We start from the raw sequence: 20,637 nt of genomic DNA, 5'->3' as shown, positions 1-20,637 counted from the left end.
GTGGTCATGTAGAAGAGTGCCTTTGTTCTATTTACTGTGTGTGGAGTAAAGGGAAAGAGGGGGTCAAGGGGGGTAAGTAAGGGGAGAGGCAGAGGGGGAAAGGCAGGGAGGGGGAGACCTCAGAGAAAGAGAGGGAGACAGAGGGACACATACAGCCTCACAAATGTGGCAAAATGTTAGTAACTGATGAATCTACACAGGCATACAGGTGTTTATTATCCAATTCTTTCAAATTATCAGAAGATTTGTAGTTAAAAATCCCCAAAACTTTCCAGTGATGGAAAACACCTATTTCTCCAAAAAGCCAGCTCCAAGATAGCTCATTTTACTCTTCAGTATATATATTGCAGCTGGAGCATTCATTTGTGGCTTTGATACCTGCCATTACCACATATCTAATCTCCATTTTTCACTCTTTTCACCATATCTCCTATGTATTAGATACCCTTACAACATAACTTTAATCATATTACACCTTTAAAAAAAAATCTCAGTATATACAATACAGGATGATAATACATTGTCTATCTCAAAGACTAGCTTTGAAATTAAAATGTTTGAGGCTAGTATTTTGCATTGTAATGCCCCATACTATTGTTTTTTATTTTTATTTTTGATTTCCCTTGAGGCAACATGGGACATATAATAGCTGACCAAGGCCTAAGGCAGTGGACATAATACTGCGATACTCATGCTATCTGAAGACTTTCCAAGGTGTGCATGAGCATGGAGAATTTGTTTTAAAGCAGTCAGTTCTCTGATCCTCGCTTCCCTTAGCTAGCCATCCCTAGAACTGATCTGCCTGAAGATGTGCCCCCAGTCAGAGTGACAGTACCTTCTTTTCCAGCCTCCCTTTTCCCAGTTACCCCTACCCTACTTTACAAAAGAATGGCATAAGTCTTCCCCAGACCAAATCTTACTTAAGTGTAATACCCGTGGGGATGCAAAACCTTCAGGAGAACAAAAGAGAAACAATGGACTGGGGAAAGAGAATGGGTTAACACATCCTTTTATAAGTCAGGTGGTTTTCAGTTACTTAAAGTTGAAAGAACACCTAGTCAGAGTTGTTGTCAGCTGATAAAGATCATTAAGAGTATTTTTTCTTTTAGATCTTCATTTGATTTTTTTGGGCATATAATTTGGAAGGAGTTTCAAAGAATGGCATTACTGTAACAAAGTCCATTCTCATCTACTATTCTCTACTACTATTTATATGGACAAGTTTTCTCAATGCTTATGTCCACGGAATTGAAAATTTGGAACAGAATTGATGTTGAATTCATTCTCATTTTAGTAATAGTCATCCACTGATAAAACTGGTTGGAAAAAAGTGCATCTAACTCCATCTCTCCAACAAAATTTTACTTTTATGCTTAATATTTATTTATAAATATTTGCAATACATTTATTAGTTGAAATAAGACTTAGAGTTTTATGACCATAGGAAATTTAAAAACTACCCTTAAATTTCAATTTATATACATTTTTATTAAAAGAAAGGAAATATAAGATGGTCAATAAAAGAGTTCAAATATAAAATATTAGGATAAAACTCTGGAGAGGATGTGGAATGTAAAGGTCAGTTTCAGAAGATAAAGGATGAAACCTGCGCAAGTATAAAGTAGTGTATTTTAAAAAGTAGATAACCCAGTGGGTGTGGCTCAGTGGTTGAGCATCCACCTATAGATCCAGATTAGGTTTCAATTCCTGGTTAAGGCACATGCCCTGGTTGCGGGGCTCCATCCCCAGTAGGGGGTGTGCAGGAGGTAGCCAATCAATGACTCTCTCATTAATGTTTTTATCTCTCTCTCTCCCTGAAATCAATGAAGACACTTAAAAAATAAAAAAAAATTAAAAAAAAAAGATATTAGGCCAGGTGGTGTGGCTCTGTGGTTGAGCCCCCATCCCTGCACCAAGAGGTCCACTGTTTGACTCCGGGTCAGGGCACAGGCCTGGGTTGCCTGCTGGGTTCCCAGCAGGGGGCGTGCCGGAGGCAGCCCATCAAGGTTGATGTCTTGATGTTTCTCTCTCCCTCTCCCTTCCTCTCTCTCTCTCAAATAATCAATTAAAAAAATTAAAAATAGGTATTAGTAGTTAATCTCTATAGTACTTAAGAGTTCATTGGCTGCATGTTAAAAAGTGTGGGCTATAAAATATCCGTAAACTAGCTGGAAGAAATGTAGATGCCCCTTCAAACTGTGTAAGGGGGGGCACACTTGTTTTAACCGGCTCAGGAGCCAGAAAGTTTTGAAGATCTTGGACGTAAGGATGTGCTCGCTCCGAGGCTGGTTCAGCGTCGTTCCTTGAGGGACTCAAACGCAGGTCAGAGTAAAACCTGTGGCTCCACGTCGCGCACCAGGGCTTAGCACCTTGCACTGTATTATTTATTGTTACTCATTTCAGTCGCCTCTCCGCGCGGATCGTGAGCTCTCAGAAGACCAGGGACTTGTTCCATTTCTGGCTCAGCGCCTTACGCTGGGGACACTCCCCCGACAGCCCTGGAATGAATGACTCGATCGTGAGAACTCGGAGGGCTGTTAAAATCCCCGGTTAGCACTCAGGTTTCTGTTCCGCGCGTCCCGCCCGCTGCCAGGCCGGGGAAGGCGTGGGAAGGCCCGCAGGAAACTCTGAGCCCTGGGCCGGCCCGGGGGCGGGGCGGGGCCCGGGCGGGGACCTGGCGGGGGCGTGGGCGCCCAGCCGGCGGCCGGGGGAGGCGCCGCGCAGGCGCGCAGCCGTCTCCGCGTGAGCGCTGTCCCCGCGCGGGCGCCGTAGCGCGTGTGCCGGCTGACGCAGCTCGCGGGCCCTCCTCTGGCTCTGCAACGGCGTCGGTGGAGTTTTGGGCGTTTGGGAGGGGGCGAGGGAGCGAGAGTCGAGAGGGAGGCGGCGGCGGCGGCGAAGAGGAGGAGGAGGAGCAGGCGCCGCCATGGCCGCCGCTATCACCGACATGGCCGACCTGGAGGAGCTCTCCCGCCTGAGCCCTCTGCCCCCCGGCAGCCCCGGCTCGGCTGCGCGGGGCCGGGCTGAGCCCCCTGAGGAGGACGAGGAGGAGGAGGAGGAGGAAGAGGAGGCGGAGGCCGAGGCGGTGGCAGCGCTGCTGCTGAACGGCGGCGGTGGGGGCGGCGGGGGCGGCGGCGGAGCGGGGGGCGGCGAGGCGGAGACGATGTCGGAGCCCAGCCCCGAGAGCGCCAGCCAGGCCGGCGAGGACGAGGACGAGGACGAGGAGGACGACGAGGAGGAGGAGGAGGACGAGAGCAGCAGCAGCGGCGGCGGCGAGGAGGAGAGCAGCGCCGAGAGCCTGGTGGGCAGCAGCGGCGGGAGCAGCAGCGACGAGACGCGCTCGCTCAGCCCCGGCGCCGCCAGCAGCAGCAGCGGGGATGGGGACGGCAAGGAGGGCCTGGAGGAGCCCAAGGGACCGCGGGGCAGCCAGGGCGGCGGCGGGGGCGGCAGCAGCAGCAGCAGCGTTGTCTCCAGCGGCGGCGACGAGGGCTACGGGACCGGGGGAGGCGGAAGCAGCGCGACCTCCGGGGGCCGGCGGGGCAGTTTGGAGATGTCGTCGGATGGGGAACCCCTGAGCCGCATGGACTCGGAGGACAGGTAAGTGCCCTGAAGCTGCCTCCTTGCCTGCCTTCCTCTTGAACTCCTGGGCCGGGGGGACTTTTCGCCGAGATCCCCCTGCTCCCCGAATCCGCGGCCCCTCCCCCAGGCTCTCAACTCGGAAATCTCTCCCGGCCGCCCCGCCCCTCTCGCTGCGGATAGCGGCTTCAAACTCTCAAACCCTTTTCCCCCCAACTCTGCTCTCCGCGCCCTCTTTCCCCTTGGCTCTGCGCTCCGTACCGCCCTAAGGACAGCTCTGACTCGGGAACAGCCCCCAGAGTAGGCCCAGACCCTCGGTCGGAGCCGAAGAGGCCCTTGATGTACACACCTCGGTACACAAGGTTAGCTTCCACCGTGTTCGCGAACACTTGTCAGAACTGTAATTGACAAGTGTTTTCCAACATGGCTGGTCTCGCCTGGATTTAACAGAACTTCCTTGTTCGGGGAGGAGACCCCAACTATCACTCCGCTCTCCTTAAAAAAGACAGGGCTGTTCTTTTGTATTTAATCGGTGCTTCCAAAATTTGCTCATGTGTAGTCGTTTAGTGTGGTCTCCGAAGTGATTTAAATAGCTTCTGTTTGTTTTGTGATCAAATCTGGGAGAAAGTTGAAAACGAATAAGTCATTGTAGAAAGGAAAGATGAATTCGTGGCTTTTAAAATAACTGCGGAATCAGAGAGAGTTGGAATCGGAACAAAATACACTCTCGAAGGTACAACATAATGGTATGCGGTTTAATATCTTTATATAGTAATGCCTCAACGTGAGAGATGATTTTAGATAATAGTTCTTAAAGGCATGTATTGGAGAGATCTCTGAAGGGATTAGCATTTTCTGAAGTTCGTTGGAAGTAACATGGAGACTGACAGAAATGCGCTTCTTTTTTTTCGGGACATTAAAAAAGTTACTGTAATAGTGTGTTTTGATTGTTAGTACTATTTTTGACCTCTTTGGAAAGCATAATATTTTAACTAATTGGTTCTTGATGTACTTTTTAAAAACAAAACTACCTTATTCATATTATACTGCTTCTAAAGTATATCGGCATTTATTTTGACCATCTGCTAATGTTTGGCTGAGCAGTCGTTTTTTTTTAGTAATCTGTATTGACTTGGATTTAAAAGTTTTAAGTATTCTAAAGATCTAGGGATTCTGATTGCTAATGGATAAAAATGAACACTTTGGCTTCTATTGAATGTGATAAGGAATACAAGGCCCTAAATATTTTGGAAATACAGTATTAGAATCTGTTTGACACTTTAATATCTAGTGAAAACATCTTGGATGGGGTAAAATAGACCGTAAAAACCTTAGAAAAATTGTGCTGAACTATATATGCATGGCAGGAAGGAGAATGTCTTTAAGAAAATTAAAAATTGATGTGATCTGCACAATGAAGCATGTGTTATTTATCATTTTATGATATCCTTCTTCATTGGTACCCGTAGATAATTGAAAGTTGATGTAGTTTCCACAGTTCTTCTGTTTAGTTACGTACACACACACTTGTTTAGCACTGCACAGTTCAAGTGTTGCAGTCATTTCATTCGCAGTGTGGTGCAAGATAGGCATTATTTTGACTTCCATTTAACAGATGAAGAAGCAAGTTGAGTGTCTTCCTAAAAACAGTAAGTATAGAATGGTAGTGGTGGAGCTGAACAAAGGTTAAAAGTCCCCTGCTATTTCCACTTCACGAGAGTAAGAATAATTCACCTTAAATAACAAGCTGTATGTGTCAGTTTTTATTGTTTGTTTTAGTTAATATCTGTCCACTGCATCCTTTTATTAGGAGACAATGAATTATGAGTTAAGTAATAGTTCAGGAAGTAGAGTGTTGGCTTCATATCTGTTGGATATTTACTTGAGTGTCTACTTTTTACATCATGCTTCAGAGTAAGAAGTAAGAAAGATATTGGTTCCACAAGTCCAAATAAGGTTAAAACTTGATAACTAAGTATACTTGCTTTTCTTAATGCTTAAGCATTTAGAGACTACAAAATATTGTAGTCATTTTACCATTTCAAGATAGATTTATCACTTGTTAAGAAAAAGCCTTACATTACTAGTGAAACTGGTTGTGGTCTTGATAATCTTAATTCTGAAATTCCCCGTGTTGCCAATGAGCTTTTTTTTAGTTATTTTAAATTTGGAAAAGATTCATAATTCTTCTAAACTGTCCTGCAGATTACACTAAACTGTGTGGATTTTATAGATTGATACCATGGTAGGAAGTCTTTATTTTTGTAACTGATGAAAGGATATTGTGGTTTTAAAGTGCTTTTTAAAAACTTGAGGCAATCCTATTGCAACGATTTTATCATTAGAATTTACTCTTGTTTCTATTCGGATGCTTGTTCAGTTTTTTTTCCTATCACTTTGAAATTAGATTGTTTCTTTGAGTTTAACATATGTTAGAATTTGTTGAAATATCTTAAATATTTTTAACTGTAAGAGCTTCTTTTTAAGAAAGAGTTAAATATAAAAACTTAGATCTTAAAGCTTGTGTTCCAAGGTGTCACTTTATAATGTGTTGGAAGTGACTAATTTATAAAAGGATTAAGTGACACTTGGTACAAAAAACATTGATTCTTTTCCCCGAGAGACAGTTATTCAAAACCAGTATAAATGTATTAGTGTGTTTATTTTAGTGAAGTTAGGAAACCTTAAAGTTGATAGGTAATTTACTTTTACTTTGGTTATAGAGATAATGGAATTTTCTTTGGGGGAATATATAGCTGTTCAGGAACACTAAAAGCTACTTTTTCTTTTACTTTGAATCTAAGCTTAAGTATTTTTTAAAAAGTTACCACCTTTTAAGTAAATTTCAGAGGCTAACAAATACACTTTTAGAATTTAAAATGCCTTAAATTATTTTTTAATTTACAAATTATTTCTAGCTATTAAATAAGATTATACTTATATGAAAGTACTCTTAGCTACTTATCCTACATAAGTGAATCAATAATAACAACTTCTGTTTTGTGGTTGGTTGTCTCTTTTGTATATACTGTTGCTTTCCCCCCCCCCCCAACTAGAATTTAAGCCATGACTTATTTAGAAAAAGTCAGGACCTCTTTCAGCCACTTTTATCAGTCTTTCAGGATAAATCTAGGTGTCAAGTGAAAAGTGCATGTGTGAGGATGGGGTAAAAGGGAAGGGCATATAGTATGAAACTTAGTTTAAATGCTCAGCAAAGGCCACAGGCCCTTACCGTTTTGTGGATCAAACTTTGTGAACTTTTTAGGTTACAAGCTTTGAGGTATAATTAACATTGCTTTGAAACTGGGAAGCAGACATATTGTGTTCAGTTTCTCTATAGTATGAATGGGAAAATCTTTTTCTACTGTAGAGGCTAAACTTTTAAATCTAATTAATGCTAGAAGGCTGCCTGTTGTGGTTATTGTCAAGATTTATTAAGGATCTGTATGTTTGAAGCAACAAAATACTTTTATATAAAGTAATATTTTGCCCATACTTCATAATAAAACTCCTTTTCACTATTTACCCCTTTTATTTCTGAAGCAGTCAACTCTTCATAGTCTCTAGAATTTCTTTTTTAACTTCCTTTTTATTTTGGTTAAATTTAGGGAAAAGCTTCTAATGTGTCTCAGTTTTTATTGATAACATTGTAGTGCTCTGTAAAGGAAGGTATGGCAACAATACAGAAACTATAGATTTTAGGATTCAATTTATATAGGGAGATTCTAAGGGATCATTTTACTTTTAAAAAACATTAAGACTACTTTTTTTGGTCAATTAGGGAATCCTGTGTGTAAACTAGTTTGCTACCAAACATAGGTATTTACTGTGTGCAGGACTCTCTGCTGGATATTGTGGGAGATGGGAAGACAAAATGACTCCCTCTTCATCTTTTTTGATTGCTGTGAGGCTTAGTTCCAAGGTGTAGGATTTGCCATAGCTCCTAGCAGAAAACTTCATTGATCTAATGTGAACAGAGAGTTCACACCTTGCCTATAGTATTAGTTATTTATTGTTGTATAACATTTCCTAAAATTTAGCAAATTAAAAGAACAAATATTTGTTACCACGTAGTTCCTGAGAGTCAAGAATGGAGAGGCTTAGCTAGCTGGTTCTGCACTAGTGTCTCATGAGGTTGCAGTAAGAATGTCGGCCAGCACTGCAGTCATCTGAAGGCTTGACTGGGGCTAGGAAACCTTTTCCAAGATGGCTTACTTATGTAGCTCTTGGCTGGACATCTCGGTTAACTCACCAAATCAGTATCTTCTTAGGACTGTTTGTGTGTCCTCATGACATAATAGCTAGTTTCCTCCAGAGCAAGTGACCTGAGAGCGAGCGAGCAAGGAAGAAGTCACAATGCCTTTTTATGACCTGAATATACCGGCTCATGTTTTCTTCATACATCTTCATTTAGCACATACGTTTTCCCTAAAACTTTCATCAGAGTTTTGATGGCTGAGACAACCTTTCAAAACCCATCAAAATGCCACAACAAATTCTTTCCTGGTCTTTTAAAACTTCTCTATAATTTCTTTTTCTATTTTTTCCTCTCCTCGTATGGCTCTGTTCTATAGGTGGAGGGATGTAGAATGTTACAATATAAAGAGCCTGTAATCTTGAGTCAGAGGGCACAGTTCACATTTTAGTCTTGCCTATGTTATGATTTTAAGTAATGTCTTTGAGCCTTAGTTCCTCGGCTGCAAAATAGGGTTAGGTTTTACCATGAAGATGTTCTAAGGTCCAAAAAAATTTCTGTTAACTACTCCTGTGAACTGTTATAAAGAATCCATGTTATTTGGATGCTTGCTTAACATTTGATCAAAGTTAAATGGAAATTTTGAAGTAAAGGAGGGAGAAAGTATGGGGAGAGTAGTGGTTAAGTGTGGTATGAGTCAGAATGTTTGGATTTTGAATTCACTTAAGCTGGTGACCATGGGACATTTATTTATTTAATGTCTTACTGCTATTTCAGGTTTCTCATCTGCAAAAGGGGAGCAATAATAGTTACTCTCCTATAAGATTGTTGTGGGGATTACATGTAGAGTATTTAGTACACAATTTATTAAGTGTTTACTATGCGGTAGACATTTATTTCACAAATGTGCATAGAACCGCCATTATGTGCCAGGTACTATTATTGGTGCTGGGTATACAGCAATAAATAAAGTATCTGGCCCTAGCTGGTGTGGCTCAGTGGTTAGAGCGTTCGCCTGTGCACCAAAAAGGGTTGGGGGTTCGATTGTGTGTCAAGGGCTCTTACCTGGGTTGCAGATTCCATCCCTGGCCCTGATCTGAGTGTGTGTGGTAGGCAAACAATCTGTGTCTTTCACATCAATGCTTCTCTCTCCCTCCCCCACCCCCTCCTACTTTCTCTAAAAATCAGTGGAAAAAATATCCCCTGGTGAGGATTAACAAGAAAAAATAGTATCTGACCTCCTGAGTGGGGGAGACAGAATGCACAAATGAACTGATAATAGCTAGTAATGATCTACTGTTGTTAGGATACAGTATACGATCTGAAATGCCAAAAAGTACTATACCAACTGTTAAATGTGTGACAAGTGTCTGTGAATGAGTGCTGGGGAAACTTGCAAAAGGATATGCTTGACCAAAATATTTCATACAAAATCTATATTTTAATCAATTATCTTTCACATATACAGAGTGGGGCAAGAGTAGGTTTACATTTGTGAGTATGCAAAACAGTTTATTCTTGTATTATTACTTATTAAATGTATTATTTTCCATGAACAGCTGTAAACCTACTTTTGCCCCACCCTGTATATCTGTTCTGTAGTTAATCTAAAAGGCCTTATAATACCTTTTATTTTTAATAGTTTTTAATATGTAAGTTAATCTACTGATCTGTTAGTAAAAAGCTTTGAGGTATGTTTTCTTAATAATGGTAATGGATTTGCAGTGATCGAACCAAATGTCGAGTTCATTTTTATGACTAATGGTTTGCATGTGAAAATAATAGTTATTGACCTTAGAACTAAATGGACAGTTCTGGGCATAGATAGGAAATCAGCTGGATATTTGGATGTTTAAAAGTCATTTTAAATCATGGTTACCATTGTACCCTGTTCAGTGATAAGAAAGAAATGTGATGGTTCCTCTCCAGATGTTGTTTTTAAAAAGACTAAAAAGGTAATTCCATTATTTTCTAGTTTATCTGTAAATTGTTTGTGATACTGTACATTAAAGTTAAAATTGGAGAGTATTGTAATTAATGACTAAAGTTTTGGTGGGAGTGTGGGACTGGATTTTATGGATAGGTTAGTGAAGAAAAATTTCTAGGAATCCTAAATGAAACATATGAAGGAAAGAACATATTCTGGAGACTTTATGCCTAGATGAGAGAATGCACATTGGAACTGGGAAGTGAGAATTAATGGCTAACGTGGGACCTTTCACACCCACACATGCACATCTTTCTCAGTGTAGGTTTGTGGATCAGATTCTTTTGTCTCTGCTGCTTCTATCTTTGCAGTTATGTTCAGGTGTGACCTTGAACGTTTTCTCAGGTAAACTTTTCCTGATACTTTTTCTTCCTTTTTTTCTTTTTGAGAGAAGGGAAGAGAGAGAAACATCAATTGGTTGCCTCTCCAAGTTCATTGTAAGTTCATTGTGCTTACCACAATTTGAATAATTATTTACAGTCTATCCTGCTAGAATGTGCTCTCCCTGAGAATAGGAACCATGCGGCATGTTTTGATCATTGCCCTATCTGAAGCACCTGGCACAGTGCACACTTATTTTAGGTATTCTTAAATATATTTTGGATGAATGATGAAACTGGTGAAACAGGAAAATTAATTATATGTGACAAAGGTAGAGAAGGAAGGTTTGGAGCAGAGAGACCAATTAGGAGGTTAGAGGAATGGTACAGGTGTGAAATGAAGAGACTTGAGCTAGGGTAGAAGTTGGGGGAAGAGTCAAGCCTGGGAAACTGAATCAAAGGAAAGAAAAGGTAATTTGCTGAGTTGTCTCTAAGACAAATACTACGTTATTATTTCTGAGTGAAACTTTTTTTCCTTGGGGAAATAATTATAACTAGCTTACCCTCTTTTTTCCAAACATATCTATTACTGAAATAACTAAAGGAACATTGGGTAGTAAAAGAACACAAACCTTGAGTCAGAAAGGTTTGGTTTATTTTAATTTAACCATCTCAGAAGTTGTTTCCTTACCTGCAAAATAGGAGAATTATCTTAGTGTTATGAATAAGTGAGATGGAATATGTAAAATGGCTTAGGGCTCTATTTAATACATAGTCATTTACCCTCCCATTTCTCATGCATAGAGATGTGGAAAGAATACTCTAGTGGGAATAAGTAATCAATATTGTAGTACTGGTTTTACTAGATACTGCCTGCAGAAGATTTGGCAAATCATTTCATTTCTCTGGACTTCAGATTCTCTTTCTTAAAAGTGAGGGTTATTGACTAAAATAATTTGGAGCTATCCTTTAGACAAACCCAGAAAATTGCAGGTGTGGCTTTGCTGTATCCAGGATCTCAAAGATACTTCAGATAGGTTCTTCTTGGTTCAAACATCACCAGAATTCTAGTTTATTGTTATGGTGGTGTATTGAAATACCATTTCTGTTTGTCTCCTCTGGGCTCTAACACTTGTAAGATTAAAATCAGGTCCTATTTATCTTTATACTTCCAGCACATACCTACTTAACACTCATCTATTACACTGCCTATATTCAGTAATTCAGTAGTTGGTTGAATTCAACTGAATATGAGTGTATCTGATACGTATTTATTCTTTCTCACTGCAATTCGTGTGGCTGCATGAAACACAGAGAGCTGTTCTATGCTTTATGTCTTCCCCCCATTTTTTTTTTAATCCTCACCCAAGGATATGTTTATTGATTTTAGAGAGAGAGGAAAGGAGAGGAAGGGGGTGGGGGGGTGAAGGGAGAGAAACATCAGTTGCTCCCGCATGCATCCTGACGGGACACAGTCCTATGCCCTGGCCAAGAATCGAGCCTGCAACCTTTTTTGGTGTATGGTGTGACACTCCAACCGAATGAGCCACCCTTCCAGGGCCCCAATGTTTTTTAAATAGCATATGTGAAAACACTATTTGAATAAAGTTGTGATTATTTGAATAATTTTAAAGAGTAGACTTTCCCAACAAAAAAATAAATTTGCATATTATTTCAGGAGAAAACTATCTAGATTGCTTAAGACTCTGACTCTTGAGTTTATTGAAAGGATTTTAAGAAGTGCAGTTCATGGTATCCTCACAAACAACCAATGAGGTGAGGAAGCCCACAGAGATTATGACTTGCCCAAGTCACACAGCTCCTTGAGAATGAGCAGTCCTGGCTCTAGACATGTGGTCTTAGCTACTATACTGCCTATATAATTGTTTTAACAATCTTGACCAGGGAAGTTTAATTAAAATCGTATAATTAAGTGGCTATTTAAGTTTTCAACCTTTCTCTTTTGCAAAGAATTCATATACATTTCTGAGCCTTATTTTCATTTGTAATATTTATATATACATAGATTATGTAGCCTAGATCCCTCTTTAGACTGAAATGTAGAAGTTAATTTTTAAGTGTTTAGTTATTCATTCTTAAGGGGAATAGAGGCTCTTTATTGACATTTTATTTCTGTAACACTTTTTGAAGTCCCTGACTTGCTTTCTGGCTTTCATTTTTATTTTTAGTTTCTAGAAAGATGAAGTGTTACCAGCTTGAGAAAACACATTTTAGAAGGGTATTAGTATTTCTCAGTAAATACATTTGCTAGTTAATTTCTAAATTATAAAATTTTTGCCATGACTTTTTATAAATATTTGTTAAAGTACTGGGAGTGAATGAGTCGGGAGTAGACTTTTTAGTGCTTTCAATTCATGTTGGCAGTCATTTGGACATGTCTTTTGAGGTGTTGAGCACTACTGTAGTCATTTTTGTCAGAAACATTTTTATCATTTAACACTAAGTTTAAAAAACCACTAAATAAATATGTGATTATTTCTGTATATTGCTTTTTTTTTTTTAAAAGAGATTTTATTTTTATTTATTTTTTTAAGTATATCTTTATTGATTTCAGAGAGAGGAAGGGGAGAGAGAGAGAGAGAGAGATAGAAACACCAGTGATGAAAGAGTCATTGATTGGCTGCAGCCCGAAACCTGGACATGTGTCCTGACTGGGAATCGAACCTGATCTCCTGGATCCTAGGTCGATGCTCAACCGCTGAGCCACGCCCGGCTGGGCTGAAAATTTCTTAAAGAAGGTAAAGGATAACTCATAGCATTTTTTTTTTTTTTTTTTTAGCATACCTTCTATATAACCATTCTTCTGAAAATTTCTTAAAGAAGGTAAAGGATAACTCCTTATTGTAATCATGTTGAAGTAAAATGTTTCAGGTATTACCATCTTTTTGAAGATAGTTGCTTGCTGATCTCTTAAGATGGATGATGAAAAATGTGGGTGGAGTAATCTTAAAAGGCAATAGGCTAGAGATGAGAAACAAATTTAAAATGTGCACAGTGCATAGTGGCGATAGAAGAGTGCAACCTGCTTGTTTTCCAAAGGCTGTATTTCATCATTGTTGCATAAAGTCCCTTTTGGCCAATTTAGTTGAGTGCTCTGGGTCTTCGGGAAAAATCTTTTGTCTTTATTCACAGAAATAATTGTGGGGACAGAGAGTAGTCTTTTTGTTGATTAGAAAAATCTATTTTATCTTTTTAAATTATAGTGATAATAGATTGTAATTATAGTAATAATAGTAATAATACCTTGGTTTGGCCTAATGATTTGCAGTGTACCTCCAGTTAATTTTGATGATTATCTCATGTGACAAATCCACATATTATACTTGCCCTAAAAATCATACTTAAAAAAAAAAATCACCCTTAAATTTGTCACTAAAAACTATTTGAACGTCTCTTACGTGCAAGACAGTAGCTAGGTTTAGGAGTTTACTATAAATGAGATGTTTGTGGGTGAATCATAGTACAGATAAATCAGATCATAAGGAAGCAGAATTCCTTCTACCTTGGAGAGGGTGAGTAGGAAGGGCCTCGAGAAAATTTGACTTGGGAATATATAACGTAATAAAATAGGCACGTCTCTTTTTTAAAAAATTATTTTCCAATTTAAACACCTAAAAGCCTGCAGCACCACAGCAGTTTGGAAGGCAAAATGAGTCAGCCTTACAGAAATTGGATGTGGTCTAAATTCCTTAATCCCATTTAAGACCAATTTCATAAATTACTTTTGTTTTTTGTAAACAAAAACTAAAGTGACTGTCCCTTTGTCTCTGGAATGAACATTTGGAGTTGGATTTTGTGTTGACATTGTTGGGTTGAGATCTGTTTTAGTTCTAAATTTGGGACAAGTTCTACCTCAAGGTAGTGTTCCTTTCTTATTTATTTAATTGAATTTATTGGGAGTGACATTGGTTAATAAAATTATATAGGTTTCAGGTGTACAGTTCTGTAATACATCATCTATATATTGTATTGTGTGTTCACCCTAAGTCAGATAGTGTTGCTTTCTATGACTGACCTTGAATTAATTTTTTATGAAGCTAATTGACTTATAGGAAACCTATTTAATAGGTTATCTTGTTAGTAAAACTATATGCCCAGATACATCAAATTATATGTAAATGCTAAATATCTTTGTGTGTGTATGTCATAGATACACAAAAGCAAAGAAACAACTTCTTGTGTGTGTACGTACCAGATGAAACTGAGTTATTTTGATGTATAATAATGGCTCTATTTCATTATTTCTTTGAAATCAGTAATTTACCCAAGTTTGTAAATCTGACAATTACATTTTTTGGCATTAGTGAGCTGTTCTTGTGTGACTTTGGGCAAGTCACATATTTCTGTATCTCAGTCTCCATACAAATAGTACTTAACTCATGGTTATTGTAAGCATTAAATGAGTTAATACATGTCAATCATTATTCCAGTTACTATGGCTGCATGACAATCAACTCTTAACATTTAATCTCTTAAAACAATTATTTTGCTTACAAATCTATCTGAGCAGGGTTTGGCTTGGTTAGGTCATTCCTGCTTTACTTGGTGTCAGCTTAGAGCAGCGTAAAGGCTGGAGACTGCAATCTCCAGAAAACTCACTCATGTGTCTGTCATATATGTGGTGCCTGGGCTGAGAAGACTCAAACAGCGGGGCGATAAACAGTTGGGGCCCCCTTGCCTCTCTGTAGCTCTGTGTACTTTCTTCACAGGATCTCTTCTGCATGGTGGCTTCAGAGGGGTTATTTCTTTATGGGTAGTTCAGGGCTCCCAAGTTGTGTGTTCTGAGATAGAGCCAGGCTGAAGCTGTGTTGCCTTTATGACTTAAGATGTCTGGTAGTGTCATAACTTCTGCAGTAGTCTCTGACCTCCTATGATTCAAGGGGAGGTAATATAGGACCCCCCCCCCCCCCCCGCACCTCTTAATGCCACATTGTAAGAAGAGGATGTGGGGGATGAATATTGGTGTGATCAACTTTGGAAAATACAGTCTGACACAAGCACATAGAACAATGCAGGACATATAGCAAGCTGTAAGCTGTTATGATAAAGAATGGGAAGTCAGATTTAATTTGTGTCTTACTTTTGTGATATACTTTTGTAAGTTACTTATCCCTCTTTTTCCTTAAGAGAAAGTCATAAAATATAACAGATAGGCAGTTTATAGTTTTCTTGAAGTACCTGTTTCTTTTAATAGTTCAGTTTTAGCTTTTAATCCCTTTGTCAACGCATAGATTGAGGAGGAGGGCACAAAATAATGGTCCATTCCAACAAATGGTGAGGAATGGTATAGATAACTCACGTAAAGAGTTTTCACCCTTAAAGTTGTATAATATCTGGTATACAACTTCACAATTACCAAAAAAATAAAATCCTCTTAAATCCTTTGAATTTTAACCTTTAATAATTTTGATTACAAGTGTGGGAGAGACATTTTTCGAGTAGTGAGCTCTAATTTTTTGTAATAGATGAAAGGAACATTGTCTGTTAGCTGCAAAATAGCTTACCCTGTTAAATGATTAGGTTAGGACTCCCCTGTGTGTGGTTATGTTTACCTACAATTTGGCAAGATACTTTGAAAACTATACATAGTATATTTGTTTCTAGCCAAAGTATGTTACCAATTACAAAGATAAACTTAAGTTTATAACACTTGCTCTGACCCTGTTAAATATTCCTTGGACCAGTAGAATTACTGTCCTCTCTTCTCATGCCACTTTTCTTCATTCCGTATGGAACCATGTCCATTCTTAAAACATTAGAATTGTAGAATATTTGTTTAATAATAATTAAGATACAAATTATGTACTAAAAACTTCCTAAAGGTTATGTTTTTCATTGATTGAATAAAAATAAAACAGCCTGATCCATTAGAGATGAGGGAGGTTCTTTCATGGAAACTTGTTTAATAACTTCCAGATCCTGAAGAAAGGGGTTTAGATGCCTTGCTTGTTCTGTTTTCCTACTACATTCTTTGTTTATGGTACATTTTATCCTTTCAGTCGCTCTGCATGTAAGGTAGCTCCAGTGGTTTCTAACCTTTTAGTGTGAGAGTACTATCTAGTTCATAATTAGTAGTTTGGCAATTTTGAGGTCTGTGGTTTAGAAAATAAACAATCTAAATATTAACAGACTTTGAGGAGTGAATGAAACTTTTTCCCTAATGAATTTTTATATGGAACCCCAATGCGTAAGACATATTAAAGTAGTATTTTATTAGTGTTTATTTATTTAAATATGTTTTTATTGATTTTAGAGAGAGACAGGGAGGTGGGAGAGAGAGGAAAAAAAGGGAGGGAGAGCGAGAGAGACATGGATATGAGAGAGAAACATCGATTGGCTTCCTCCTACATTCCCCTACTGGGGATGGAGCTGCCAACCTGGGCATGTGCCTTGACCCGAATCCAACTGAGACCTTTTGGTGCACCAGCCAGGGCAGTATTTATTTTTAGAAGTTAAAAAATTTAACGTTAATTTATAAAGTCAATCAAAACAGTAAAGCTTTTAGATGAATTTAAATTTGAAGTAGGGTTTGTGGATGATACAAGTTTATGCGAGTTTTAGCATTCTGTTCTTCTTTGGCTGCTTAGTTGTGAAAATTTGACTTGCAGATAAGGACAGCTTGTCATTCAGACTCCATATATACTTTAGTTGTACTGATAGAGGGCTATAAAAGAGGATTTTTAGTATGGAAATTTTGTTTGAAAGACATCATTATTTAATTATCTTTACTTCATATCACAAATGCAAAAATGGTCAGTTCCTCAAACTTAAGCAATAAAACTTAATATTGTTTCATGTTAGCTCTTTAATTTGGAAACAGCCACCTGGCTGTTCCTCTAGGAGAGGAGAGCATGCAGCAAGTAACTGAGCCTTCTTGGATGGTGTTTAATTGGGAAAGGCATAAGGTGTGTGATTTACAGACCTAATTTTATGTGACTGGACCTGTGGATGCTAAATTAGGGTTGGGAAACACAAGTGCAGAGCTGCAACTTTGCTAATCAATGTCATCTTCATAGGAAATTGGACATTCTTATATTTTAATTTTTTTTGAGTGACAAGAGTAAATTATATTTGATTTCATGTTATGCACCCATATCTTCTTCAGGTCCCTGTTCTCAACTGTTCTTTAAAGTTAGACTTTTCAGTAGCCTAGACATCATTTCAGAGCAGGGGGAAGAAGAGAAATACCCAAAGTTGCCCAGAAAAACCCACAACACAAATGAACTTCCTAACAGGTAACTGAAAAGAAGGTTGCAGATAAAGCTGTCCTCCCATTTGACCTCAGAATGAATTTCAAATTCAGCAATTAACCTCAGAATAATATAAAAATATTCCAGGTCACAAACATACTATTTACATTCGAGAGACATTTAAGCTTTCCTCCATATATACTCTACATCAGTGGTTCTTAAACATTTTGCTCTAAAGGGCACTTTGGCTTTCTTAAATATTGAGGAATATGAATTATATATCAATAAAACTGTTAAAAAAGTTATTGGAGAATGCATAGCTTTTGTTTTGTCGGTTATATTTATCACTATTACAGGATTAGAAATTAAAACTAAGAACTTTTTAAAACATTAATTTAAAAATAGACCAACTATATGTAATCCAAACAGTATTTTTTTTTTTTAATGTAAAATATCTTTTTCAGCTAAAGAAATAGAAGTGACGTCGTTTTATATTTAATGTCTGGCTTAACAGCTAGTTTCTCATGTGCTTCTCCTCTTAGTCTGTTGCAATGAATAGGTTTGGTTGAACTCTGTGAAGAAAATCTGGCTTTCCTCAGATATTTAGTGGGGGAAGGGGTATTTTAATAGCCATTTAGGTATTTTGTGGCTATTTGTTGATATGCTAAAACTCGACAAGTGATACTTTGACAAGATTTTTTGCGATGTGGAATCTGGAAACCATATCAGTGACCTTTTTTTTTTTTTTTAAATCAATCCCTATACCATTTTAAAATTGATTTTCGAGAGAGAGGAAAGGAGAGAGATAAAAGTACGCACTCCGGCCGGGGATCTAACCCACAGCCGAGGTATATTCCCGGGCTTAAATCGAACCTGCGACCTTCCGTTGCATGGGACTGTGGTCAACCAACTGAGCCATAATTGGCCAGGGCATCAGTGAACTTTTCTTACACTATTATACTGAGACCATGGTCTTGTCTTTCTCCATTATGATAGCATAGCATCCATGTATTGTTTCCTCTGCTCCTGTATCTTGTGAGTTAGCAAGTGGGTCTTCTCAGTGTTGGCATCCCTTTTGCCTATGGTCAAGTCCATCAACTAGATGTTTTGCTTGGAAGTAACTTAAGAAGGGGCTTGTATATATGAGTGAGTTGGCCCTTAGTTGGTTTCCCAGAGGAAACCAGTTTTGTAAAAATCCCTGTAGTTACTCTAGATGTTGGGGTAGAAAACTCTGGTCTGCCAGATAGTTTCTTAACAAGATCCATGGAAAAGAGGAAAAAGGGGATGTTAGGTTAAAAATACATCATGTCCTTTCCTAAATATTTCATTGGATTCTCAGTGTGTGTGTATTAAACTTACAGATTTTTTGTTATGGTGTGTTGTGTGTGGGTGTAGGTGAATGCTTTAGTTTATCATATGAGACATTTTTAGTTTGGTCAGTCTCAGTTGGATAATAATGGTGAAAGGGATCTTTTAGAGTTTGCTACTTATAATGTAGCAGCAGCATCAAGTAGATGCCTGTTAAAAATATAGTGTCTGAACCCTGGCCAGTGTGGCTCAGTTGGTTGAATGTTGTCCCATGCACAGAAAGGTCACTGGTTCGATCCCTGGTCAGGGCACATGTCCAGGTTGGGGGCTTGATCTCTGGTTGGGGTGTGTGTGGGGGAGGCAGCCAATCAATGTTTCTCACATTGATGTTTCTCTAAAATGAAAAAAGAAATGATACAAAAGGTACACACACACACACACTGAAAATTTCCTGTGCATTCCCCCACCCCCATACAGTGTTTTGTGTATCCTTTAAAAGAGATTTTACCTTTAGGGGATAGTTGTATCTAAATTTATCCCCCTCCTCCACTTTGGAATCATACTATACTGTACTTGTGTGTGTACTATACACACACACACATACATACATACACACACACTTAACTGTGCCTTTGAGATTATACCGTAGTAGGTCACTGAGATTTTGCTTTTTTTTTTTTTTAATATATCTTTATTGACTTCAGAGAGAGGAAGGGAGAGGGAGAGACAGATAGAAACATCAATGATGAGAGAGTCGTTGATTGAGCCCACAACCCGGGCATGTGCCCTGACTGGGAACCGAACCCCGATCGCCTGGATCCTAGGTTGATACTCAACCGCTGAGCCACTCCCAGCCAGGCGAGATTTCGCTCTTTTCCTGAGATTGTTCTCTATAAATTGAGTGTGATTGGTTAACTTAAAGCTGTTAATATATTATTTGCCGTTGGGGTTAATTAGTATGGCTTACGAAAGTATGAGCTTAACAGTTAAAATGTTTTAAAATATATGAAGCAAGTGATAAGGAAAATAGGTAACCATATTACAGTCAAGGGCCTCATGAAACTTGAAATTTCAGGGCTTAATAAAAATTTGTATTTTAGTATAGGAAAAACTACCATAATCACAGTTTATTTCTGCAGAAACAATTTATGAATACATATTCAGATATTCAAGAGTTGATTTGTATGTGAGAATTTTATAGAGATTACAATGTTTTAGAGTTGAAATTTAGAATCTATATATGTGTTGGCTAATAGATATGTAGATGAACTTAAATATGTGAATATCCTTTAAAGGAAAATCTGAGACATTTTTTGTATCTGAAGCATCAAGAACATTTTTGCTAGCTGTTGGGGTGCATTTGATGTTAGACACAAATCATTAAGCTTACTTAAGTAAGTTCAAATTAAGTTTAATTCTCAGGTGTGAGCAAAAAGGTTGAAATGGTATAAGTGAATGTTCTTATTTTTAGAAGGCATGTGCTAAAATATGTTTTCAACTTTTGCAGATGATTGAGAAAAACAAATTACATATAGTCAATAGGATAGAATGTTCATTGTTGATTTCAGATTTAGATACACTTTTCTGTGTCTTTGAAATTTTCTGCAATAAAAATTGCCTTTAAAATAAAGGCAAAATTGTGTTACATTTTCTTAAGATGTGAAATTTTGAGTATTTAAAATTATTCAATAACTTTTATTACTAATGCAATTTTTGGTAAATAAAAAGGTTACTAATATGTAATACTTTGTTTAGTAGATAAAAAGTGAAAGGGATTGACTGCATTTTCAATCTTTTGGTAAAAATTAGTTAAAGACATTTTATTTGGACTTTGGTAAAATCAGAGAAACTTTTATTGCACCCAGTTTTCTCTCTTCCTCCTTTATTTGGAAGGGAAAATACAGCAAAATTTTCCAAATTATTTGAGATGGAAAGAGGTAGGATGTGAGACGGCAGTTGATTAGTGAATAGGCTAAAGAATGTCAGATCAACTAGTGATTTGCAAATGTGTAAAGATAATCTTTTCATTCTAAATTACTTATA

The 20,637-nt window shown here is 38.2% G+C and overlaps 1 protein-coding gene across 3 annotated transcripts in view; it reads left to right on the top strand.

Moving 5' to 3' along the window:
- The first annotated feature begins 2,788 nt into the window (after positions 1–2,788).
- AEBP2 (AE binding protein 2) overlaps positions 2,789–20,637 on the top strand; it is a 53,709-nt gene continuing 35,860 nt past the window's right edge. The window contains exon 1 of one of the 3 annotated variants that reach the window (XM_081127380.1): positions 2,789–3,594. In XM_081127380.1, coding sequence (XP_080983506.1) covers positions 2,924–3,594 — 671 coding nt within the window. In that variant the 5' untranslated portion in view covers positions 2,789–2,923. Of the gene's footprint in view, positions 3,595–3,833; positions 3,936–4,298; positions 4,320–20,637 lie in introns of those variants that run through there. The other 2 variants (XM_081127382.1, XM_081127381.1) reach the window with 2 other exon arrangements.

Source organism: Miniopterus schreibersii (assembly GCF_964146895.1).
Source record: "Miniopterus schreibersii genome assembly, chromosome: 2".
NCBI classification, from domain to species: Eukaryota; Metazoa; Chordata; class Mammalia; order Chiroptera; family Miniopteridae; genus Miniopterus; species Miniopterus schreibersii.
This window is presented reverse-complemented; position numbering and strand designations above follow the sequence as displayed.